The sequence below is a fragment of the Elaeis guineensis genome, chromosome 5 (genome assembly GCF_000442705.2).
Source record: "Elaeis guineensis isolate ETL-2024a chromosome 5, EG11, whole genome shotgun sequence".
In the NCBI taxonomy this organism is placed as follows: Eukaryota; Viridiplantae; Streptophyta; class Magnoliopsida; order Arecales; family Arecaceae; genus Elaeis; species Elaeis guineensis.
Window position 1 is genome coordinate 113,633,060 of NC_025997.2, and position 19,748 is coordinate 113,652,807.

A 19,748-nucleotide genomic window follows, 5' to 3' on the forward strand; every position below is an offset into this window, starting at 1 on the left:
TATTATCTCAAGCCAAGGTTATTGCTATTTTGTTACTTTTATTGATGACTACTCTATAGTAATTTGGATTTATTTGATGAAAAATCATTTTGAACTGTTTTCTATCTTTGTTTTTTTCTGTGCTGAGATTAACACTCAGTTTGGAATTTCTGTTCGTATTCTTTGTAGTGACAATACTCGAGAATACTTTTTTATTTAATGTTAGTATTTTATGTCGTCTTGCAGCATGATACATTAGTCCTCATGCTCTCACACAACAAAATGGAGTAATTGAGTGGAAAAAGAGGCATCTTGTTGAAACGGCATGAACATTAGTTTTATATATGCTGTTCTTGATCGTTTTTGGGATGATGCTCTTCTTACTGAATGTTATTTGATCAATCGAATGACCTCCAATGTTCTTCAGGATCAGATTTCTATTTCAGTTTTATTTCTCCGAGATGCTTCCTATTCGTTACCTCCATGTGTTTTTGGATGTGCATGCTTTGTTCATCAATTATCTCCTGGTGTATCTAAGTTATTTTCTCATTCTTTTAAATATATTTTTTTTGGATATTCATGAGGGCAAAAGGGTATAGGTGCTACTCTCTCGAATTTCACTGATATTTTGTTTGCATCGATGTTATCTATTTTTGAATCCACTCCTTTGTTCTCCAACTCTACTGCATCATCATCTGAGTCATCCACCACTGTTGCGTCCGCTTCTATTTCTCCTCTTCTAGGAACATCTATGTTGGGTGGATGTCTGGCCTGGACACCACCTTCCAAGATCTTTTCAGTATCACGCGATGCAGCAGGAAGAAAGAAGAAACAAAACAAAACAATCAAAATACGTGGATCAGCCACAAAAGGACTCGCCTCCACGAAGCATGCAAACTTCACTAAGAAAAAAAATTTTTACAAGAGTAGACCTCACCCTCAACCCTTGTACACCCAATTCTCTCTCTAGAAGTTTTCCTCTCAAAAGCTCTCTCTCTTGGAAGACCTCCTGAACCCTTGAAGTGTCTGGCATCTACTGTCCAGGAGCCTTCTGCTCCTCTCTCAGCAACGCGCGCTTCTTTCTCGATTCCGTACGGTGTCCACAGTGCAAAACCAAACCCCACACCTTTGTTGCCTCAGAGGGCTTTTAAAGGGCTTAAACAGGGTTTAGATTAGGTTTAGGAGTCCTTAATCAACCCAAATCACATCCTAGACCGTCGGATCAAGATCGGGAGTCACCTGGGCCCTCCGATCGCGATCTGGTCCAGAGAATAGTGCCGTGGACCGCGTGAAACGCGTAGGAAACGCCCATGCGGTCCACAGGCCCAGCCGTGGACCGCCCGGTCCACGGTGGACCGGGGCATAGGGCCCAAGCAGGGCGCCTGGGCCGGCCCGCGCCCGCGCGCGGGCTGGGCTCCGCGCCCGGCTGGGCCTCCCGCCTGCCTAGGCCGCGGGCCTGGGTCGCGCGTCCCGCGCACCGCTGCCGGCCGCCGGCGGTCCTTCGCCGTCTCGGATCTCGTGCCAACTTCAAAAGCTCATATCTCCTCCATCCAAGCTCCATTTCGGGTGATCTTGATCTCGTTGGACTCCGTTTTTCGCCGCGAACCTCGCTATGGGCTCAATGTGGGCTGAATCTCGAGACGTCAAATCCTAACAATCTACTTTCATGCCCTCTCCAAGTTCTTCTTTTAGGGAAGCAGGATAGAGTGACCTCATCACATATCAGCATGGGTAGAAGGCGCCTCAGGCAGAAACCACTACAGCAAGAGTGCATGACACTCCAATGAGACTTGCCGAGACCTCTCATATACCCGTAGCTCCTTCCACCTCGGGTCTATCATCACCATCACCATCATCTTCTGAACTTGATCTATCCATTGCACATAGAAAAGGCAGAGTGCTATTAGTACTCATCCCATTTATAATTTTTTGAGCTATCATCGCTTATCTATTTCCTATGCATCCCTTCTCTCTTTGTTGGATTCTATTTCTTTTCCTCGCTTTACTATAGAGGCATTGGCACATCCTGACTGGCAGGCAACAATGATGGAAGAGATGTCTGCCTTGCATGCTAATGGTACTTGAAAACTGATGTCTTTGCCACTTGATAAGACTACAGTTATATGTCTTTGGGTGTACACAGTGAAGGTATTTCCTAGTAGAAAGATTGATCGTTTGAAGTCTTGGTTTGTTGCCAAAGACTATGCTCAGATTTTTGGGATAGACTTTGGTGAGACCTTCTCTCTGGTAGTTAAGATTGCTTCAGTCCGCTTGCTCCTTTCTTTGGCTATTATTCATCACAGAACCCTGCATTAGCTAGACATCAAGAATGCCTTTTTGCATGAAGATCTCGAGGAGGATGTCTTTATGGAGCAACCTCCCAGATTTGTTACTCAAGGAAGGTACTCTGGCAAAGCATGTAAGCTCAAGAAGTTATTATATGGCTTAAAGCAGTCTCCTCGAGCCTAGTTTAGCCACTTTAGTTCATCTTTTTTGGACTTTGGACTAATGAGATCTCAATCAGATCACTCTACTTTTTATAGACATTCTAAGGGTCGAAGAATAATTCTGGTTGTCTATGTTGATGATATAGTTACCACTGGAGATAATGAAGTTGGTATTACTCAACTTAAGACTCATTTGCATTCATAGTTTCAGATCAAAGATTTAGGATCTTTGAAGGATTTTTTTAGAATTAAGATTGCAAGATTTGAACGTGGTATCTATATATATCAGAGGAAGTATGTGTTGGACATTTTGGAGGCAACTGGATTACTTGAGTTCAAATCCGTTGATAATCCTATAGATCTGAATGTCAGACTAGCATCAGGAGAGGAGCCTTTCTCAAATCTCGAGGAATATCGAAGACTAGTTGGCAAGTTGAGTCATCTCGCAATTACTAGATCGGACATCTCCTTTGTTATTGGTGTTGTAAGTCAATTTTTAGATTCTCCAACTAAGGCACATTGGGATGCAGTAACCCGAATTATCAAATACGTCAAGGTTGCACTTGGAAGAGGTTTATTGTATCAGGATAAGGGTCATGCTTAGCTAATTGGCTATATTGATGTTGGCTGGGCTGGTTCACCATCTGATAGAAGGTCTACGACCAGATACTATGTATTGTTTGGAGGAAACTTGATCTCCTGGAAGAGTAAAAAGTAGAATGTTGTGGCACATTCAAGTGCAGAGGTTGAATCTAGAGCTATGGCCTTGATTACTTGTGAGCTGATATGGTTGAAGCAACTGTTGGAAGAATTGGGCATGACATAATCACAACCTATGAAATTATTGTGATAATCAGACTGCAATGAAATTGCAACTGCATTTGTTGGGTCAAGTGATCAGCTAGTAGATTTGTTCACCAAAGTACTTAGGGGTCCTCAGGTAAATTACATTTGTAACAAGCTGGGCATACATGATATATATGCTCTAACTTGAGGGGGTGTTGAGAATAATTTTATTTAGGAAATGTATTAATTAGGAGATATGTATCAATCATGAGAGATAAATTAGGAGGAAATAAATTAGATAACAGAATATTTGATTGAGATAGTGATTTATATGGTTCATTGTATTTAGACCTTTATTGCTCTACATATAGAGCCTTTTGTAATATGAACCAAATATATGAAAAGAAATACAATCATTACTTTCATAGACACACACACACACACATATATATATACATGCATGCAAGTATGTATGTATCTAAGTACGTATGTATGTGTGCATATGTGTGTGTGTGTGAATTGATTTCTCATGAACCATTAGATGCTCATGCAATGAATTCTAGCCTTTTTCTTTGGCCCGCTTTCCCTAGTTTTCTTTTCACCACCTATTTGGAAAGATACATATGTTTATTCATGTCAATCAGAAAGTTTTATTTTTTGTAAATGTTATTGAAATATTGCATTTCTTCAGCATTTGCAGAGACGTTGGGGTTGACAGCTAATTGTATAAAAGGTTCTCAGTCTATGTTGTACGATCATTGCCCTCTACCTCTAAGTGAGGATGATTACTTACGTGTTTGTCAAATTCCACGGCGAAAGGTTGCTTTAATGAATTTAGGATCCATTTTCTATTTGAAAAATTAATAAATTATGATAAGATAATTCTAAATAATTTTGTAATGCCGTAGGGAGCAAATTTTAGGGACCTCCCTGGCATCATTGTTGGCTGTGACAATACTGTTCAGTTTGACCCGACAATGGAACGGATACTATTACCTTCTGGAAAGCCACTGGTACGCATGTTTTACTTAATGCATGTGTGGTGCATGTCAGAGGATGTGATTATGTACAACTGAGTTGACCCTTGGAGTAGTTGTATTAGTCAAATATTATCTATAAAATTATTGTTTCTTTTTCCTTTGCACAGGTTCCAGATTATGCCATGAATTATTGGGAAGGAAAGTCATTAAGGTTACTTTACATTTTCAATGAATGATTTGCATTTGAAGTATTCTTGATTATTTTTTTTAATATGTTGTTTGCTAGATACTAATGTATTATATTGTAGACCTTTTGCTCGACTCTGGTGGGATGAGACAGTACCAACTGTTCTGACGATACCCGATGCTCACTGCCAAGTAATGTCTGTTACTGGACTTTAATGTGCATAATCTTTTGATCTTAACTCTAAGAATCACAGACTTAGAACCCTCAATTTTTTAGGCCATATTACACCCTGAGCAAGATCGAGTTCTCACTGTTCGAGAATGTGCAAGGTTGCAAGGCTTTCCTGATTATTATAGATTCTGTGGGACAGTGAGGGAAAGGTACTCTTATCTGTTTTTTCCTTTTCTTCTTGCAACCTTTTTAAAATAAATTATCTTTCGGTTTTCTATGTGAGTTTTATGCATGACTCCCTCCAGTGACACAGCATTGAGATGGTATGCTTAAACATGCTGTTGGCAAATTTTTTTTCTTCATTTTCAAGCCATGATGATCGAGGTCACATTATGGGATGATTTTTCAATTGGATAAGGAATCTTCTTCATTCTTTTAGTTTAGTTTGCCTTGAGCACACTGGCACAGGGATTGATTATTTATTTGGATATTCTTAGGTGACTGAATGAGTTTAGATGCTCTTAGTTGAGTTTGATCAGGTACTTTGGCTAGTAGAAACTTGTTTGTAGTTAGCTGGGTAAGTAGGATGTATTTAGATTGGATAGTGGCCCTGTCACGATTAAAAGGTATCTATTTGGGGATTTAAAATTATTTTTTCAAATATTAACACAAAATTTAAAGATTTCCCCATTTTTTATTCTTTTCCTTGAAAAATTTTCCCCTTTTGATTGAATGGATTTTCCCTCTTTCAAAAAAGATGACTACTTCATACTTTTTCTGCATTATTACAAATTGGTATTCCCTCAGTTTAATGTGATTTCTGTTGCGCTGGCAGCTAAAGGGAAAATTTTCCGAAAAGCATTCTATGGTTCAGAATGTTGGGTAATAAAAAGTCCAAACAAAGTAAGGCATGGTAGAAATGAAAATTTGTAGGTTTGAAATTGTAATCAAACAAGGATGGCTGATGACAAATTGGTGGAGTACCAAATCAGATGGTATGAGCATGTCCAATGATGAACGAGGTTGATATCATATTTTAGAAGTGCTGGGATGTGTGTGCATGAGTCTTGGAAGAAAGAAGAACCTATGTTTGAAAAGGATGGAAATTATGAATTTATAATTATCAATGGAGCAGGAATTCAAAAAACTGGCCTTAATAGTTGGGATAAAGCTTCATATTTTGTGGTCTAGGTTATTCTCTTTCTTTCCCCCTAATGCACTCTAATAATTAAATGGGAAGCTCAATCTTGCAAGTGCTGCTTTAGGGAAAACATGACAGAGATATTTCACTCTTTCGTCCAAGTTTAACTTTTAGAAATGAAAGGTTCCAAAAAAAAAAAGGAAAAAAGAAAGAAAAGAAATGACAGTATTTGTGGCTTGGCCAAAAAGAAAAAAACAGGAATACTTATAAATATTGTAGACATCCTGAGGATACATATGTATACGGATTTTCAAATATCAAACTAGTCGTGTATTTTAATTTTAAGATGTTAAATAATGGTCAATTCTCTGTTTCTTAAATCAACCTTTGCTTCCCTTATCTTGGTAAATTGTTTGAATGTTTCAACTAGGAAACTATTGGTTCAGTTAACATTTAAGAACTACATCAATTTTCCCGTTAACTTATGTTTCTTTTTATGACCACGTGATGTAGGGTGGTAGGTTAGTTCTAGTTTGCATGTCTAGCTTTAAGCTAGTGTATGATCTATGAAAGATCAACATTAGATATGTGGACATCAGATGCTTTTCTTTCATAGTGATATAAAGTTTATACACTCCTCTTTAATCAGATGTGTGGCCTACTCTAAAACTTGAGAAATGGAAACAAGGGAAGTTCATCACATAAAATATGGTAGTGCAGGCATTAGGTTCACTGTGGATATGGGAACATTCCTTGAAGACATGCACCTGCAAATCACATGAAGTTACATTTGATGTATGCACAACTAAAATTAGAGTGACAATATGTGAAATTGGATAAGAAGTGAAAGAGAAGCAAGGAGATCCAATAACCCACATTCAGAAGTCAAGGAGATCCAACAACTAGCTAGAAACATGCCTGTATAGAGCTGGACAGTTGCTATCTGAATTAAAGGGCCTCCAACTGCTGGTAGCCCATTCTTCTGTGATTATCTAAATCCAATGCAAATTTGGAAAGCTGCCCACAAAGGACATGACACATGTTCTGCATGTGCATGGCCAACCATCTGGCCCGTGCTGCTGCCATGCCCAAGTACGTCAATGGCACGGCATGATGAGCGAGCTAAGCTGAGTGCACACGTGTGATGTTTGGCCTAAAGGTCCGTGAATCCAACCAAGCTCCACTGGTTGGACAAGATATAAATTCTAGTGGTCTTGTAGTTACTCTTTCATTGTGGTGCTAAGTCGAGGAACAGGAAAGAGTCCCAAGAAGCTTCAATGATTGAACTTTTCTGACTTGATCTGGTGTTTTGCTAAAAAGCAAACACCAACTAAAAATGCCTTTAAGTTGGAAATTTCCAGACAAATTTCTGAAACTTATAAAATAATTAAAGATCATAAAACACATCTGATGTGAATCTTGGCTCAAGCTTGAACACGCTTTTGATATAAACAGGTGAGCCTAAGCAGCTTAATACTCAGCTCCGCTCCTTTGCACCCTTTGTTTTATCTACTTGTACATTTGTATTTATATGTTGTGGCTTGCAATGGTTGCTTAAATATTGGATTCTTTGTAGAATGTTTTTTCAGGGGAATTACCCTTTTTCTTTTTTTTTTCCTCCTCTCAAGAGATCATTCTTTTGTTGAATTTTTTGTTTTGTTTCTGTGGTGATTGACATTTCTTGAATCTTTTTGTTATTTTACATGCATTGCCTTCATTATGAAATGGAGCTGTATGTTAGAACGGTACTAGTGTAAATATGCTCAGTTTCACTCGAGGGATGTGTGATGTTTCCTCACTAGTAAAATTCCAATTATTGAGTTGCTGATTTTCTAATTGTATCATGAGATATTAAGGACCTAAGTTGGTTGTTCTTACTTCCCATGCTTTCTAATGTTAATCTGTCTGGAAATTCTCATGTTTTCTGAAGTCAATGTAATGAACTTGCAGATATCGCCAAATTGGCAATGCTGTTGCTGTTCCAGTCAGTCGAGCTTTAGGGTATGCGATGGCATTGGCATGGCTGAAGAAAAGTGATGATGAACCCCTCGTGACTCTCCCACCCAATTTCTCACTCTCGCACAAACTTCAGAATCTCTCTAGCCCACCTTTTAAAACAACTTAGCAATCACCTTTCCTCACTGTTTTTATGTATCCTGTAACTTAAACTCTTCTCCATAGTAACCCTGGGGACTCTATTTTTCTTATAGTTGCTCATTTGCCTTTCTACCTCTGACCCATTTTTCCCTGTCAACATTTTTAGCAAATGCCAATTGTGAGTTATTTGATAGAAATAAAAGATGGAAGTGCATCTCTCTCTGTGCTCCATCTTTTCTCCATCGTTTTTTGACTCTGCTATATGAACCATCTAAAACATTGAGAAAATTTGCTCCCATGGTGCTCTCACCTTAAACTTTTCCTTCATCAATTCCTGTTCATTGGTGGAGCTCATCATCTACACCAGCTAAAATCACAAACTCTTGGACCAGCCATGCTGAACCGTCCAGCACTCTTGATTTGTGGGATTGGCCATGACTCCAATAGTGGTATGCTAGTTGATCCGCTTTCAGCAGTGAATACACTAATTCTTAAAAAAACTCCAAAATGAAGTTGAGGGGAATTGTGGTGCCTGATGAAGAGAACTTTTTTCGCATTCTTGTATTCAATTTTTTTCATTGGATTTAAAACTATTTATTTTAAAGTATGGGAAGATGGTGAGGATGTAAAAGACATCTTGGAAGGAAATGTTAAAGCAGTTGTTTATAATAATCATAGCATTGCTATAATGAGAGTTTGGTTGCTTAATGAATAATGTGGAGGTTGATCATATAGTTTTGTTCCAGGTCTGCAATCTCGATATCAAGTACTGTATCAGTACGTTACCTGTTCGGTACGATATGGGTTGGTATACATATCCTTGTACCAAAATAGCTCTCTATCTATTGTTCTCATTTTTTTTTTATCTTGGTACATCTTGATATGCCTCACTGTGGAACGGTATGAGACATATATTGATCCGAATATGTATTTCATACCAGTTCCGGCCTAATATAGTACAGTACACGTCATATCGGATGGTTTGGGGCAGTACAGCATCATATAATTTGTTTCATTTGTTGAGAGGCTATTAACCTGTGATACTAGATCCATAGAAAAATTACAAAGCTTACTTTGGTGTAATATACCATAAATATGTAGGTGGAGTAAACTCTATATCCATGTCAGCTGCAAAAGGAGTTAATTTGCTCTGTTTTCATTTGCTCCACGGGACTGGCATAAATCCAGGAAACTTAATATAAACAGTATTATGACTTAGTTTACCAAAAGGGTATTGGTACGTAAAATTAGGTAATCCATCTTTAGTTAGCAGGCTGATTTTGCTTGCACCAGACTGTACACATAGAATGCATGTGGTTGTTAACTTGACTGCTGGATAAAAAAGGTAGCAGTTATATGGCTAAAGAAATTTGTGATATAAAAAATTAGTTAACTTATAGTTCAGAATTCTGATTATAAGCTAAGATATGTTCTTGGCTTGCAGCTATTATGAAGCCTATAACTAGGGGTGGCAATTAAAGAAAATGGTCTGCCTTTTGAATAGAAGCATACATTAATGGTTGTCTCTTGGATATTATAGGTTGCAAAGTGTACATATATGGGATATAGAATAAGTTAATAAATAGCAGCACCTCTGTCTGATACTTCTAGTGATTTGTTTTTTCTTGATGTGATTTTATTTGACCTCTCCAGATTTTGATATGATTCTCTTTGGATCCTGGCTTTGACAATCCAAGACTTATCTTTCTTCTTTTGAACTTTTTGCCCCTTTCTTTGGGCCAAGGGTAGGTTAAGCCTTAAATTGAAAGAAGGAACAACCATCGGATTCAGCTGTGCAACCGACATTATCTGTTTTGGCTACTAGACCACCAGTTATGATTGCCCTCTTCATCAATATGAGATGTTTTAAAAGGCTAAATTGCCTGAATGACCCAAAAAATCTGAACAAGAGATCTGTTCATATAACTGCCAAAAGAATGATTGATGATCGAACTAAATGACGGTGTTCGAATCGTCCTCAATCCATCCATTTGTGGGGCATGCTGATCATGGACTGCACCGCACAAGAGTACAAAGAGAAATGTCTCAAAATGTCATGCATGAGCCTGTCATTATGTTCCCTGCTAACAAAACCAATTTAAGCAATAGCAATCATGTACAAGCCCATCAAAATTGCATCTTCAATACTCCAAGGGTGGGGGCAGCTAGGAGACCATGAAACGGAAGGGGTCTCAAAGAGAGCCTCAGCTGCTCCAATGCCTTGCGGAAGTACTACAGACTTCATTGGTGGTAGGTTGCTTGAATTCATTTGCCAAGCAAAGTGTTTGTTGACCACCGCAGCAGGATCACATGGCTTGAAATAATATCTTATTATGAGAGTAGGAAATCATCCAACCACCATAAGACACAGTAGTTAAGGCACTGTCACCATTGAAATTGGATAACAGGAACTGAAAGAGCTAGAGTAGATGCCGAAACTAAGGTCATAAAATCCTCTGAAAACAACCCCTGAGTGCATGGCTATCGCACATTGAAAACCTCATTATAACCCAGCCAACTTGACACCATCAGGGATAAAGAAGAGCCAACCTATTAGGTGGTAGGTGGTGTAATGGGTGTTGCAATAAATTAATGGAGGAAGGTGGTGTAGTGGGTGTTGCAATAAATTAATGGAGGAAGACCCAATCATCCAAAATGAAGTCACCTTTTCTGAGGCTCATAGATATTCCAATTCCCGTGAAAACCATGTCGGACTCCACGAGGACTTTGGTTAAGCAGCAAATGGCTTGCAGCCTTTTTTTTTCTTTTGAAAAAAAAAAGAAAGTAAAAAATAAAATTTAGGAAAAAACAAAAAAAAGGCGTGAACTATTCCATTTGTCGTCGTCGCAGCTTGCCGCATCGTCCCCCACCCCACCCTAGAGAGTCGACGGCCATGGCTGCCCGTCTCCTGAGCCGATCCAAAACCCTAAGCGTAGCTCGCCTCTTTCACCCCTCCTCCTCCCTCATTGACACCGGCACTCCCTCATCCTTCTCCCAATGCCTCCGGGTTCCCCCGCCGTTCATCCGCCCGCTATGCGATTCCAGATCCACTGTACCCGTGCTCGATTCGGCCGGCGCTATACCGCGCAACGCCCTCGTTGACTGCAGAAAGGTTCTCCTTTTCCTTTGTACTCCTCCTCCTCCTGTATGGGCTCCGGACTTGGTGGTACTTGATCTGCTATGTGCTTTGGTGGTTCTGTTTATTTCCTGATGTAAAAGTTGCAAAGTTTAGGATTTGAAAAGTGGAAAGGAGAGAGGAGAAACATTGGCAGGGGAAAAAAGGACTCGCTGAATAGAATCTGGCAATTTTAATTGGCTGATGATTCTGCTTAGGAAAAGAAGGAGAAAGTAGTCTTGGAAGCATCGGTTATGATGATCTTTCTACAATCTTGATAACTTGCTGGACAAGAATCTGCTGATTCCATGTTAACGAATCTTTTCACTGTTTTGAAAAATAAATTATCATTCCGCATCAATGCTTCGGTATATGAATGCGTAAACCAAAAATATATATTTTTACGATCAGCGAAGTGTGAGCTGTTATTTTATCAAGTATCATTGTTTCAGTTGTTGTCGTTGCTGATATCATTACCACTATTATCATCATTATAATTATTATAATGAAAATTATCATTGTATTTTTTGTTGTTATTCTCATTATCATTATCATTATTATCATTATTTCTATGGTGGTCAATAATGGTTTCCCTGGAGGGTTGTTATAATGGGATAATGGAATTCTTGATACCTTGGCCGAATGCTTAAATAGATCCCTGACAAGCTGTACGAGAATCTTAGTCATTTTGACATGCCTCCTGGCAGTTGGATGGGCCTTTTATATTCTCGCAAACCTTGTAGGCATTCTCTCATATGCACTTGGATAAACACTTTTGACATATTACAAGCATCCCAGACACATGCATAACTTCAATTATTAGTTGTAAAAACCTGTAAGGCAGTTGTACATGACTAATTTAGTACCAGTTATCTCTTAGTCATATTGTAAAACAGGTTTGCTTGCTGTTTGTTAATGTATTCATGGCTTTTATTGCCAAAAGAAAAATAAAGTTCTTATGAGTTGATCTTCTGATCAGATGTTGCTATACATCAAATGCTTCACATGTTGTACTGAATTTCTTGATTTGCCTTTAATTGTTGACATTGTCTACCGGGTTTCTTTAAAAGCATGTGTTTGCTGTCCTAATTCCTTGCAAGCCTTCATTTGTTGTCCTGCAGTCTTATGATATTGAGTTTACTCTCCTGTTGTTCTTTGGTGTCTAGTTTTTCTTATAGAGACCTGGATCATTACTATGTGGCTGATTTGCTTTAAGTTCTACAATCAAGCCACTTGGCATTCTAGAGCTAGAGAATTGTCTTTTCTACATACTTTGTGTGTATATGAATAATTTTAATTTCTGACTTCTTGAGTTGTTCTAATGGCTTTCAGAGATGGCTTAAACCTGAGCTTGAGTCTGGTCTGGGACAGCTGGCATGTTTTGTATGGGCAACTAGAAACAATGTGCTGTTTGTAAAGGCATATTGATCAAATTACTTGGATGGTGGTTGTGTCAAGATCAATGCACCACCAAAATGAATGATGGTTTTTACGAGTTAAGAAAATGTTAGATTTTAGAAGAATATCCAACTGAGTATGCTTCTTCTTCTTCTTCTCCTCGTCCTCCTCTTCCTCCTCTCTCTCTCTCTCTCTCTCTCTCTCTCTCACGCACACACACACGCACAAATTTCACCTCTTCTAATTCTCCTAGTGATATCTCTTTTTTCTTTTCCCCCTTTCTTATAAGTTCTCGTCTTTTCTCTCCTCTTTCCTGTTTGTCTTCTCCTTTTCTGTTACAGCAACTGCTAGAACTGCCAGTAGAAGTGCTCTCTTCCAGTCTTACTTTCCCTGTTAATTATGATTCTCTCTGTTTTCCTTCATAAACTCTAACAGCCAACACTGGCAGTCTGCCTTTTGTTTTTCTCCTGTGTCTCCTGTTTTCTTTCTTGCTTTCTATTTGCTGGCAGCTGCAAAGATAACCAGCAATTTTTCTTTCCCATCTTCTTTTCTATCCCCTTTATAGTTTATGTTCATATTTTTCTTTGTTTCTTCTTCATTTATTTCATTTGTTCGCATGCATGTTTTCCCTTCTCTCCTTTTTCGTTTTTTTGCTTTATTTTGTACCATTGAAGCCTTCACTTATCGTTTGCCCATTTTTTGTTTGCTCTTTTCTTTTATATTGTGCAATCCTCTGCTTCTTTGCTTTCTATCTCTTTCTCAAGGTTTAACATCAACTTGCTAACATGTCTTGGCAAAGCCTTTGGCTAAACATATCTTTATGTCCTGTTCAAACAAGTTCCGATAAAAAAAGGTCAACACTATAAACTTAGTTTTCCCAATAAAAATAAGGGAAAATCAGAAAATATAAGAAATATTATGATCATTGTGGGAAAAGACAAGTCATCTTGTAAATTTTGTTGCAAAATTATTGATATATCCACTAATACATCCTAAATAAATGCTAAATTTTGTATATCCCTTGTTTGGAAGAAGTGAACATGCCTGCGCATGCATATGCCCTATGGTGCGAAAATCCAGCAGTTTCATGTAATACACACTGACTCAAGTGTGGTGCCATGAGGCTTTCATTCATCTCGATAGGGCATGAATTTGAAATAACATTGTGGAAAAACAGTTTCCTCCTTTTCTCTCTCAATTTCCCGCAAAATGGCAGCATACATGCTGCTCAAACAACAGTCGCTCAATGCAGTTGAAGTGAACTAATTAAATGTTAAATCAGCAACTTCATCTGCAGGAACGATTAACTTTTTTGCAATATATTGTGGGGAAAAGAACAAGAGGAAGATAATTGCCATTACTCAAGTGGGCCAAAGAGATGAGAAAGCTAAGGTCCCACTAAAAAGAAGGCTCCCCTCTAAGTTTGCGAAATTATTGCCTCACCAAAGTGTGTGAGTTGAAAGTTATACCACCCTTCATGATTATGTCCAGAATCTTATGAAAGATAGAGCCTAGCTGCCAAAAACATGTAATAGGTCTGCCTTTGATACTACTCTCAACAACTTATATCAACAACCTCGTGTTATAGGACCAGTATCTTTTTAATGATGTATTGTTGGAAAAGAATGAGATGAAGATAAGAGCCTTAAATCAAGTGGGTCAGAAAGATGCAAAAGCTAAGATATTTTTCATAAAGACTGGTTTTTCCTCAACCTTCCTTTCTGAGGGAGTCTGCCAGATCATTGTCCAGCAAAATGTCTGAGTAAAAGATACACCACCCTCCACAATTATGTCCAGCTTCAGATGACAACGATTTTGCTCGATCAAATTTTACTTCCATTGCTTTTTCTTTTTTGGTTTGTGCATCAATGTTTCATGGAGTTCACTTTATATGCAGATTTTGGTGTATGAACAAATCTCCCAGAGCCACCCGATCAAATTGGTTCATGCTGGTACTCAAGGTTTGCCTCGTTGGATTTCTGGGATGGCACATGGTGGAACTGTGACACATCTGTCCAACAATATCACATCTCAGCTTTGTAATTCAACTGAAAAAAATGTATGCAATTCCACCAGCCCCTCATTTGTAGTTTTGATTGATACTGAATTTCGGTTTCTGACTTTTGCTTTTATCTTCAAGTTTTTATTGATTTGATCAAAACAATTTTTTATGAAAAGCTTTTGCAGACAACATGTAATGGAAAGGAAGGAGATTGTTCGAAGGTGATTGCTTTTAGCCCATTGGAGGGTAGTCATTTAAAAGAGCGAAAAAGTGGATTGGGGAATGAAAGCTCGAAGATTAAGAGAATGGAACTTTCCCAAAAAATAACCTACGCTCTCATACCAGCTTTGCTTCTCATGTCAAAATCTACAGTGACTACTTCGTTACTGATTTTCTCAATATACTGGCAGATATATGGGTTCTTCAAGGAGATTTTTCTGGATTATGTTCACCAAGAGGTAACCCGAAAATGGATTTCAATATATTTCAAATTGCTCCTTCTGATCTTGGCCAAGGAGACTATCCTTGATTTTGATATGGTATAATATCATCATTTTCTCGAGTGTCAAGACTAGCCTGGCATCATCGCCTGTATGATAAGGGATAACCTGGGGGTAATGCCCTACCTGTGACTTTCCTTCATTCAAATTTTGTGACTTCTTTATCTTTTCCTTTTCTTTAATGCTTTTTGATGGCATGGAGGTGTTTAGGGATGAGTATGTGCATGCTGAATCTGAACAAGTTGGAAGGATGAATCTTGAAGCACATGAAACTAGGTTGTGTATTTTGTATTAAAATAAATGAACGATGATGTCCTTTCCAATAAAACCAAAAAGATTTTTTCTCATGACAGTGTGTTGAATCATACATGTAGTCAGGTGAATGATTGCTGGCTGAATGTTGTGCGAATGAGCTGTCCGTCGTCAATGGGTAAACTATGCTTATGTGCATTATTTAGTGCAAATAATGAAAACGGCACTGTGGATGAATGGATAAATGTAGTTGCTTGGAAAGGCAAATGCGAGGTGTCTTATGGTTGTGGTGTTATTATGTGCTTGAGTTTACTTGAGGCTGTCAGATATATAGAGGTGATTGATAAGCTCATGGGTGCTACTCGTTTGACTTGGTTTTAACTTGTTATTGTTATTGTTCCCATTACTATTACTATCACTATACTATGGTGACGGTAATTTATTTTTATTAACATGATCGTTTTTGTTGTTTTCTGTTTTTTTGTTATTTTTCTGTTGTCATAGAAAATGGAAAATGAAAATTAAAGTCTTCCCTTCCCCCAATCTCTGATGATACTCCAAAATTCTTCTCTATCCTTAAAGTTACCAACTCTTGAGTTTGTCTGTGAAAAATAGGATCTCCCCTGTAGGTTGACATTGCTTTATTAGCCAACATCATCAATTTGCAGTAGAGCCTTACATCTCCATGTTTTGTGGACTAAGTCATGACATTGACATGACTTGGTTTGTTTCCCATAATGGGCACTGGGGAGTGGGGCCATGGACATGAGACATCACGGAACATTCCTACATGTGGCATCTGTTCACATGGCATGTTTTGAGCTACATATTATGAGTGCCAATCACAGCGATAACTCGCCCGTAAAGTTGGTGCCAGCTTCTCCTTCATGTGAGGTGGGCAACCTCCTGGCGTGGTGTCTCTTCTTCCAAACGGGCATTGTACTCCTTGCTTGAGACTTTTGAGAACAAAAAGATCAGAGTTCAGCCTCCCGGCCTGATGTCTCTTCGTTCAAACGGGCATTGTACTCCTTGCTTAAGACTTTTAAGAACAAAAGGATAAGATTTAGATGCACCTTCACCATTCTATGTTTCTTACGAAGTAGACTAAATTTAGCACTCCAATCATAGGCAGAAAGGCTGTGTTTTGTTTGATAAAGCGGGATTAAGACTTGATGTATGATGTTGAAGCTTTATTCATTCTAAACAGGTTTGAAAACTGAAAAATAATAAAGTGTAGTTAATTCTAGTCAAACAGGAATATGAATAACTTAGAATGTTTATTTATGAAATGAGTATCTTAATGGATACTTGGAATGAAATATATTTTTTTTTTCAGAATGGGACCCGTTTTAATTACTGTTTCTTTTTGTCGATGGAAAAAGATACCTTTAGCCCGGAGTTGTGATCAAACAGAATTATGAACAATTTGTGGCCCTTGGATCCCCTCTTTTTGGATACTGTCCGTCAGAGTGCTGGTGATGATTGGCCCGAAGCCTATCATTCGCATGTATCAAAAATAAATAATAATAATAATTTGTGGATGGACTATTCTTATGGAATAAATATTTCTATCACCCTCTAATCCCTAAATCGAATGTGGAAAATTGGACTGGTGAGACCTGTGATTTATATGAAAGCCTACGGATTGAAGGGTCCGACTATACAGGCTCTATTATTTTGAAAAAAAAAAAAATGTTGTTATTAACTAGAGTTCCACATGTGCATTGCAAGTATCAAGCAAAAATCTATATCTCAAATGAAAAAGATTATGAAATTGTGCAAGACTGCAGATCAGCATTATTGTAGAGGTTAGCATACTGAAACTCTTGGTTAGACAAAAAATTCTGAAGTAAATAATCAGCCACTAAGGTGAATTAGAAGAAGGAAAACTTAGCTTCTACAATCAGATGAAGGCCTGCCTCACATTTCCAATGGTCTCCAAGCATGTAAGATGGAGATATGAGTTAAAAGGGTGATCGCATGACGCTTTTTAAAGAACTTGTAAGTAAGAGTATGAACAGCTTGATGTCGACCATGGAGGGACCAAGCGTCCGCTGCCAACCATCCCAACTTTTGCTGGAAATCATGCTCTCAATCTTACATCAAAATAACTTGCTGGTGGCCCTCTTTCACGTGCTCAAGAGTTTATCAAACATACAAGAATTAATTCTTTTCATCATGAACTAAATTTTTACTTGTTTTCATTTAAAAAGGTCTCGGACCAGCAAAAAGATAAGTCTATTAGATAAGAGGATGATTTTTTTTTACAAGCAACAGAGTGCAATTAGATGCACTAAAATTCTAATGGAAGTCAAAGAGCGGTTCATTCCTAACAGTCAACTTTCCATTCAGTTGTAAACGCCCTTCGTAGAAGAAGAACCAAAAAAAAAAAGGGCGACTGGTTGGCGGTGACAGTAAATGGAACGTTTTAGCAGTGCCCTTTTCGTATTATAGTGACTTCATGCTAAGATAATTTTTCACCAGTTACAATGATGTTTATGATAGCTATTGTTTTCTTCAGGGTTGTGTCGAGAGCTTCTCCATGTAAATCATCTAGAGCTAATATTTGGGGATATACTATCAAAAGCTCAAAAAAAAACCTTCTCCAAAAGGAGAGGAGTGTGACAGGATGGCATTTGTGATTTGCCTAGGGCTGACAACCATCTCATGTCAGGTCATATATGGATCGACGATCTATTTAATCTATTTAATAAATAAATCATATAAAATAATAAATATGTATAATCTATTTAACCTATTTTTTTTTGAAATATTGGCAATCAAGTATTGTACATCAAGAAGAGAGATACAATAATGCCCACAACCTAGGGGAAGAAGAAAAAATCAACACCACTCGGTAGATTCCATTAATTAAAGAAATACTTAGACAATTTGTAAGTCTAGTTATAGCTCAAAGAATAAGAAAATGTATAGGGATAGGGAGATCTAACCAATGCTTGGTATCAAAGAAGAAATCAAGACACTAACCCACCTCCAAAGCCAAAACGAAATACTCTTTTTGCGATCCATCTTCCCAAATTAAATTGCCAGGTAAAAAGCAAGCCAAAGGATGAGCATAACAAGGGTGACCTCAAGCAACATGACCTGAGATCAGATAAATCACTTGATGTTCTCAAGAGGATAAGAGAACCATGATGAAGAATGCTGGCTTTAGCACAATTGCGAAGCTCACCTCCCCATCTCCGCCACCATCGCTGCCCCCAATGATCTTGAAGAGTATGTAACTCCAATTTGGTGCTTATCATGATCATAAAAAGCATTTGGTTATGACAAGGCTATGGTATGTCGTGCATCTTGACAATACATTACCAGCATCTAGAGAAAGAGAGAGAGAGATAGTAAGAAAGAGAACTATACTTAGACTCTAGAATTTGGCTACGGTGTTAGAGGATGAGGAGGGAGGGAATGCAGAGGGGATTGAAATGAAAATGAGTGGGCGAGTTAGCATTTCCAAACAGGAGAGGGCTAGATGGCACCCCATAGTGATGGAAAGCTGGAGAGGGTTTGACATTGCTGTTCCTGACTCTAACCTACAAAATTGAAGATGAAACTCGAGAGGGCTCTCCAATAGCCAAGTTTCAACTTAAGTATGAGGCTATAAGTATATTTGGATCAAAAGAATTGGGGTTGAGTAGAGATACTAGTTCGATCCATCATGTAGCTTTGCTAAAATAAACAAGTTAAATGGATGATCTTCATGAAATCCAAATATAATCTATTTAATAAATAGATTAAAATAAGTCTACTTGTTTATGATTCGAACCTATCTATTCGAAATTTAAGTCCATTTATGATGAGTCAAATATGGATCGATTTAATGGGTTGAATTGTTATTTGCTAGCTTTAGATTTGTCTGATTCATAATAGTGGTTATAATTTATAAGAGTAGTTGATTAACCACTAAAATCTTAAACCAAAGTAAAGAATCTTTTTCCAAATTAAGAAAGAAATGGGATGCTTGAAGCTTGCCTAATTCACAATAATGTTTATAAAAAGGGACCATGATATCCAAATTATCAATATTAAAATTATTTTTATTTAAATGATAATAATGATGATTGTTATTGTTCATATTGTGAGAAATAAAGAATAATTATAAACACATGATGTTATTACTTGTGCAGATCATTCTTAACCAAAAGCATATTTTTATAGTTATTGACAGAGAACTTTTTACCTGGCATAGGAATCCATATTTAAACATTGCTTTATTTGCTAAATATTTTAACTAAAAAAAATCACGCATATTATTATTATCAGTATATAATCGTTAGTGTAATAAGAAAAAAAAAAAAAAAAGAAAAGATCATATGCTAGTTAATATTTATTATTACCTTGCTTCTTACTGTAGATAACAAGAATTTTTCTTAGACCAGCATCACATGGTCTTCATCTAAGATCAAAAGTTGCATACCTTTGGCCGTCGCAAGAATCAATTTTACCTTTCAAAATATATCATATATTTATTCATATCTCGACCTCACTGCCCCATTAAAAAAAAGGAGAGAAATTCTCATGTGCTCAGCCTTTCTTGAGACCTTTTTACAGCTTTGCCATCCATGCAATGCATAAACCTTGCCCTGTTGAACCCTAGAAAAAGTTGCAGAAGACTCAAACGTACCTCCAACGTAGATATACTGCACTGCTGGACCCACAAGCTACAAAGAAGTCG

General features: G+C 37.8%; 2 protein-coding genes across 10 annotated transcripts in view; both read left to right on the forward strand.

The window, feature by feature from the left end:
* The window catches only part of LOC105034775 (DNA (cytosine-5)-methyltransferase CMT2), a 35,718-nt gene extending 27,238 nt beyond the window's left edge, over positions 1-8,480 (forward strand). For 2 of the 4 annotated variants that reach the window (XM_010910051.4, XM_073258105.1), the window contains exons 16-21: positions 3,904-4,031; positions 4,121-4,225; positions 4,360-4,403; positions 4,501-4,570; positions 4,656-4,759; positions 7,642-8,480. In XM_010910051.4, the coding sequence (XP_010908353.1) occupies positions 3,904-4,031; positions 4,121-4,225; positions 4,360-4,403; positions 4,501-4,570; positions 4,656-4,759; positions 7,642-7,816 (626 nt within the window). In that variant the 3' untranslated portion in view covers positions 7,817-8,480. Of the gene's footprint in view, positions 1-3,903; positions 4,032-4,120; positions 4,226-4,359; positions 4,404-4,500; positions 4,576-4,655; positions 4,760-7,641 lie in introns of all 4 variants that reach the window. The other 2 variants (XM_073258106.1, XM_019847091.3) reach the window with 2 other exon arrangements.
* A 2,083-nt stretch (positions 8,481-10,563) lies between these two features.
* On the forward strand, positions 10,564-15,150 carry LOC105045533 (succinate dehydrogenase subunit 4, mitochondrial). Of its 6 annotated transcripts, none has more exons than XM_073258110.1 (4): positions 10,564-10,954; positions 14,199-14,360; positions 14,480-14,524; positions 14,714-15,150. In XM_073258110.1, the coding sequence occupies exons 1-4, from the start codon at positions 10,682-10,684 to the stop codon at positions 14,846-14,848; spliced, it is 615 nt and encodes a 204-aa protein (XP_073114211.1). In that variant the 5' UTR covers positions 10,564-10,681; the 3' UTR covers positions 14,849-15,150. The 6 variants fall into 6 exon arrangements, with proteins under 6 accessions (XP_073114211.1, XP_073114212.1, XP_073114208.1 ...); XM_073258111.1 differs by having other exon boundaries at positions 10,569-10,954; positions 14,489-14,524; XM_073258107.1 differs by having other exon boundaries at positions 10,597-10,954; positions 14,489-15,150.
* The last annotated feature ends 4,598 nt before the right edge of the window (positions 15,151-19,748 follow it).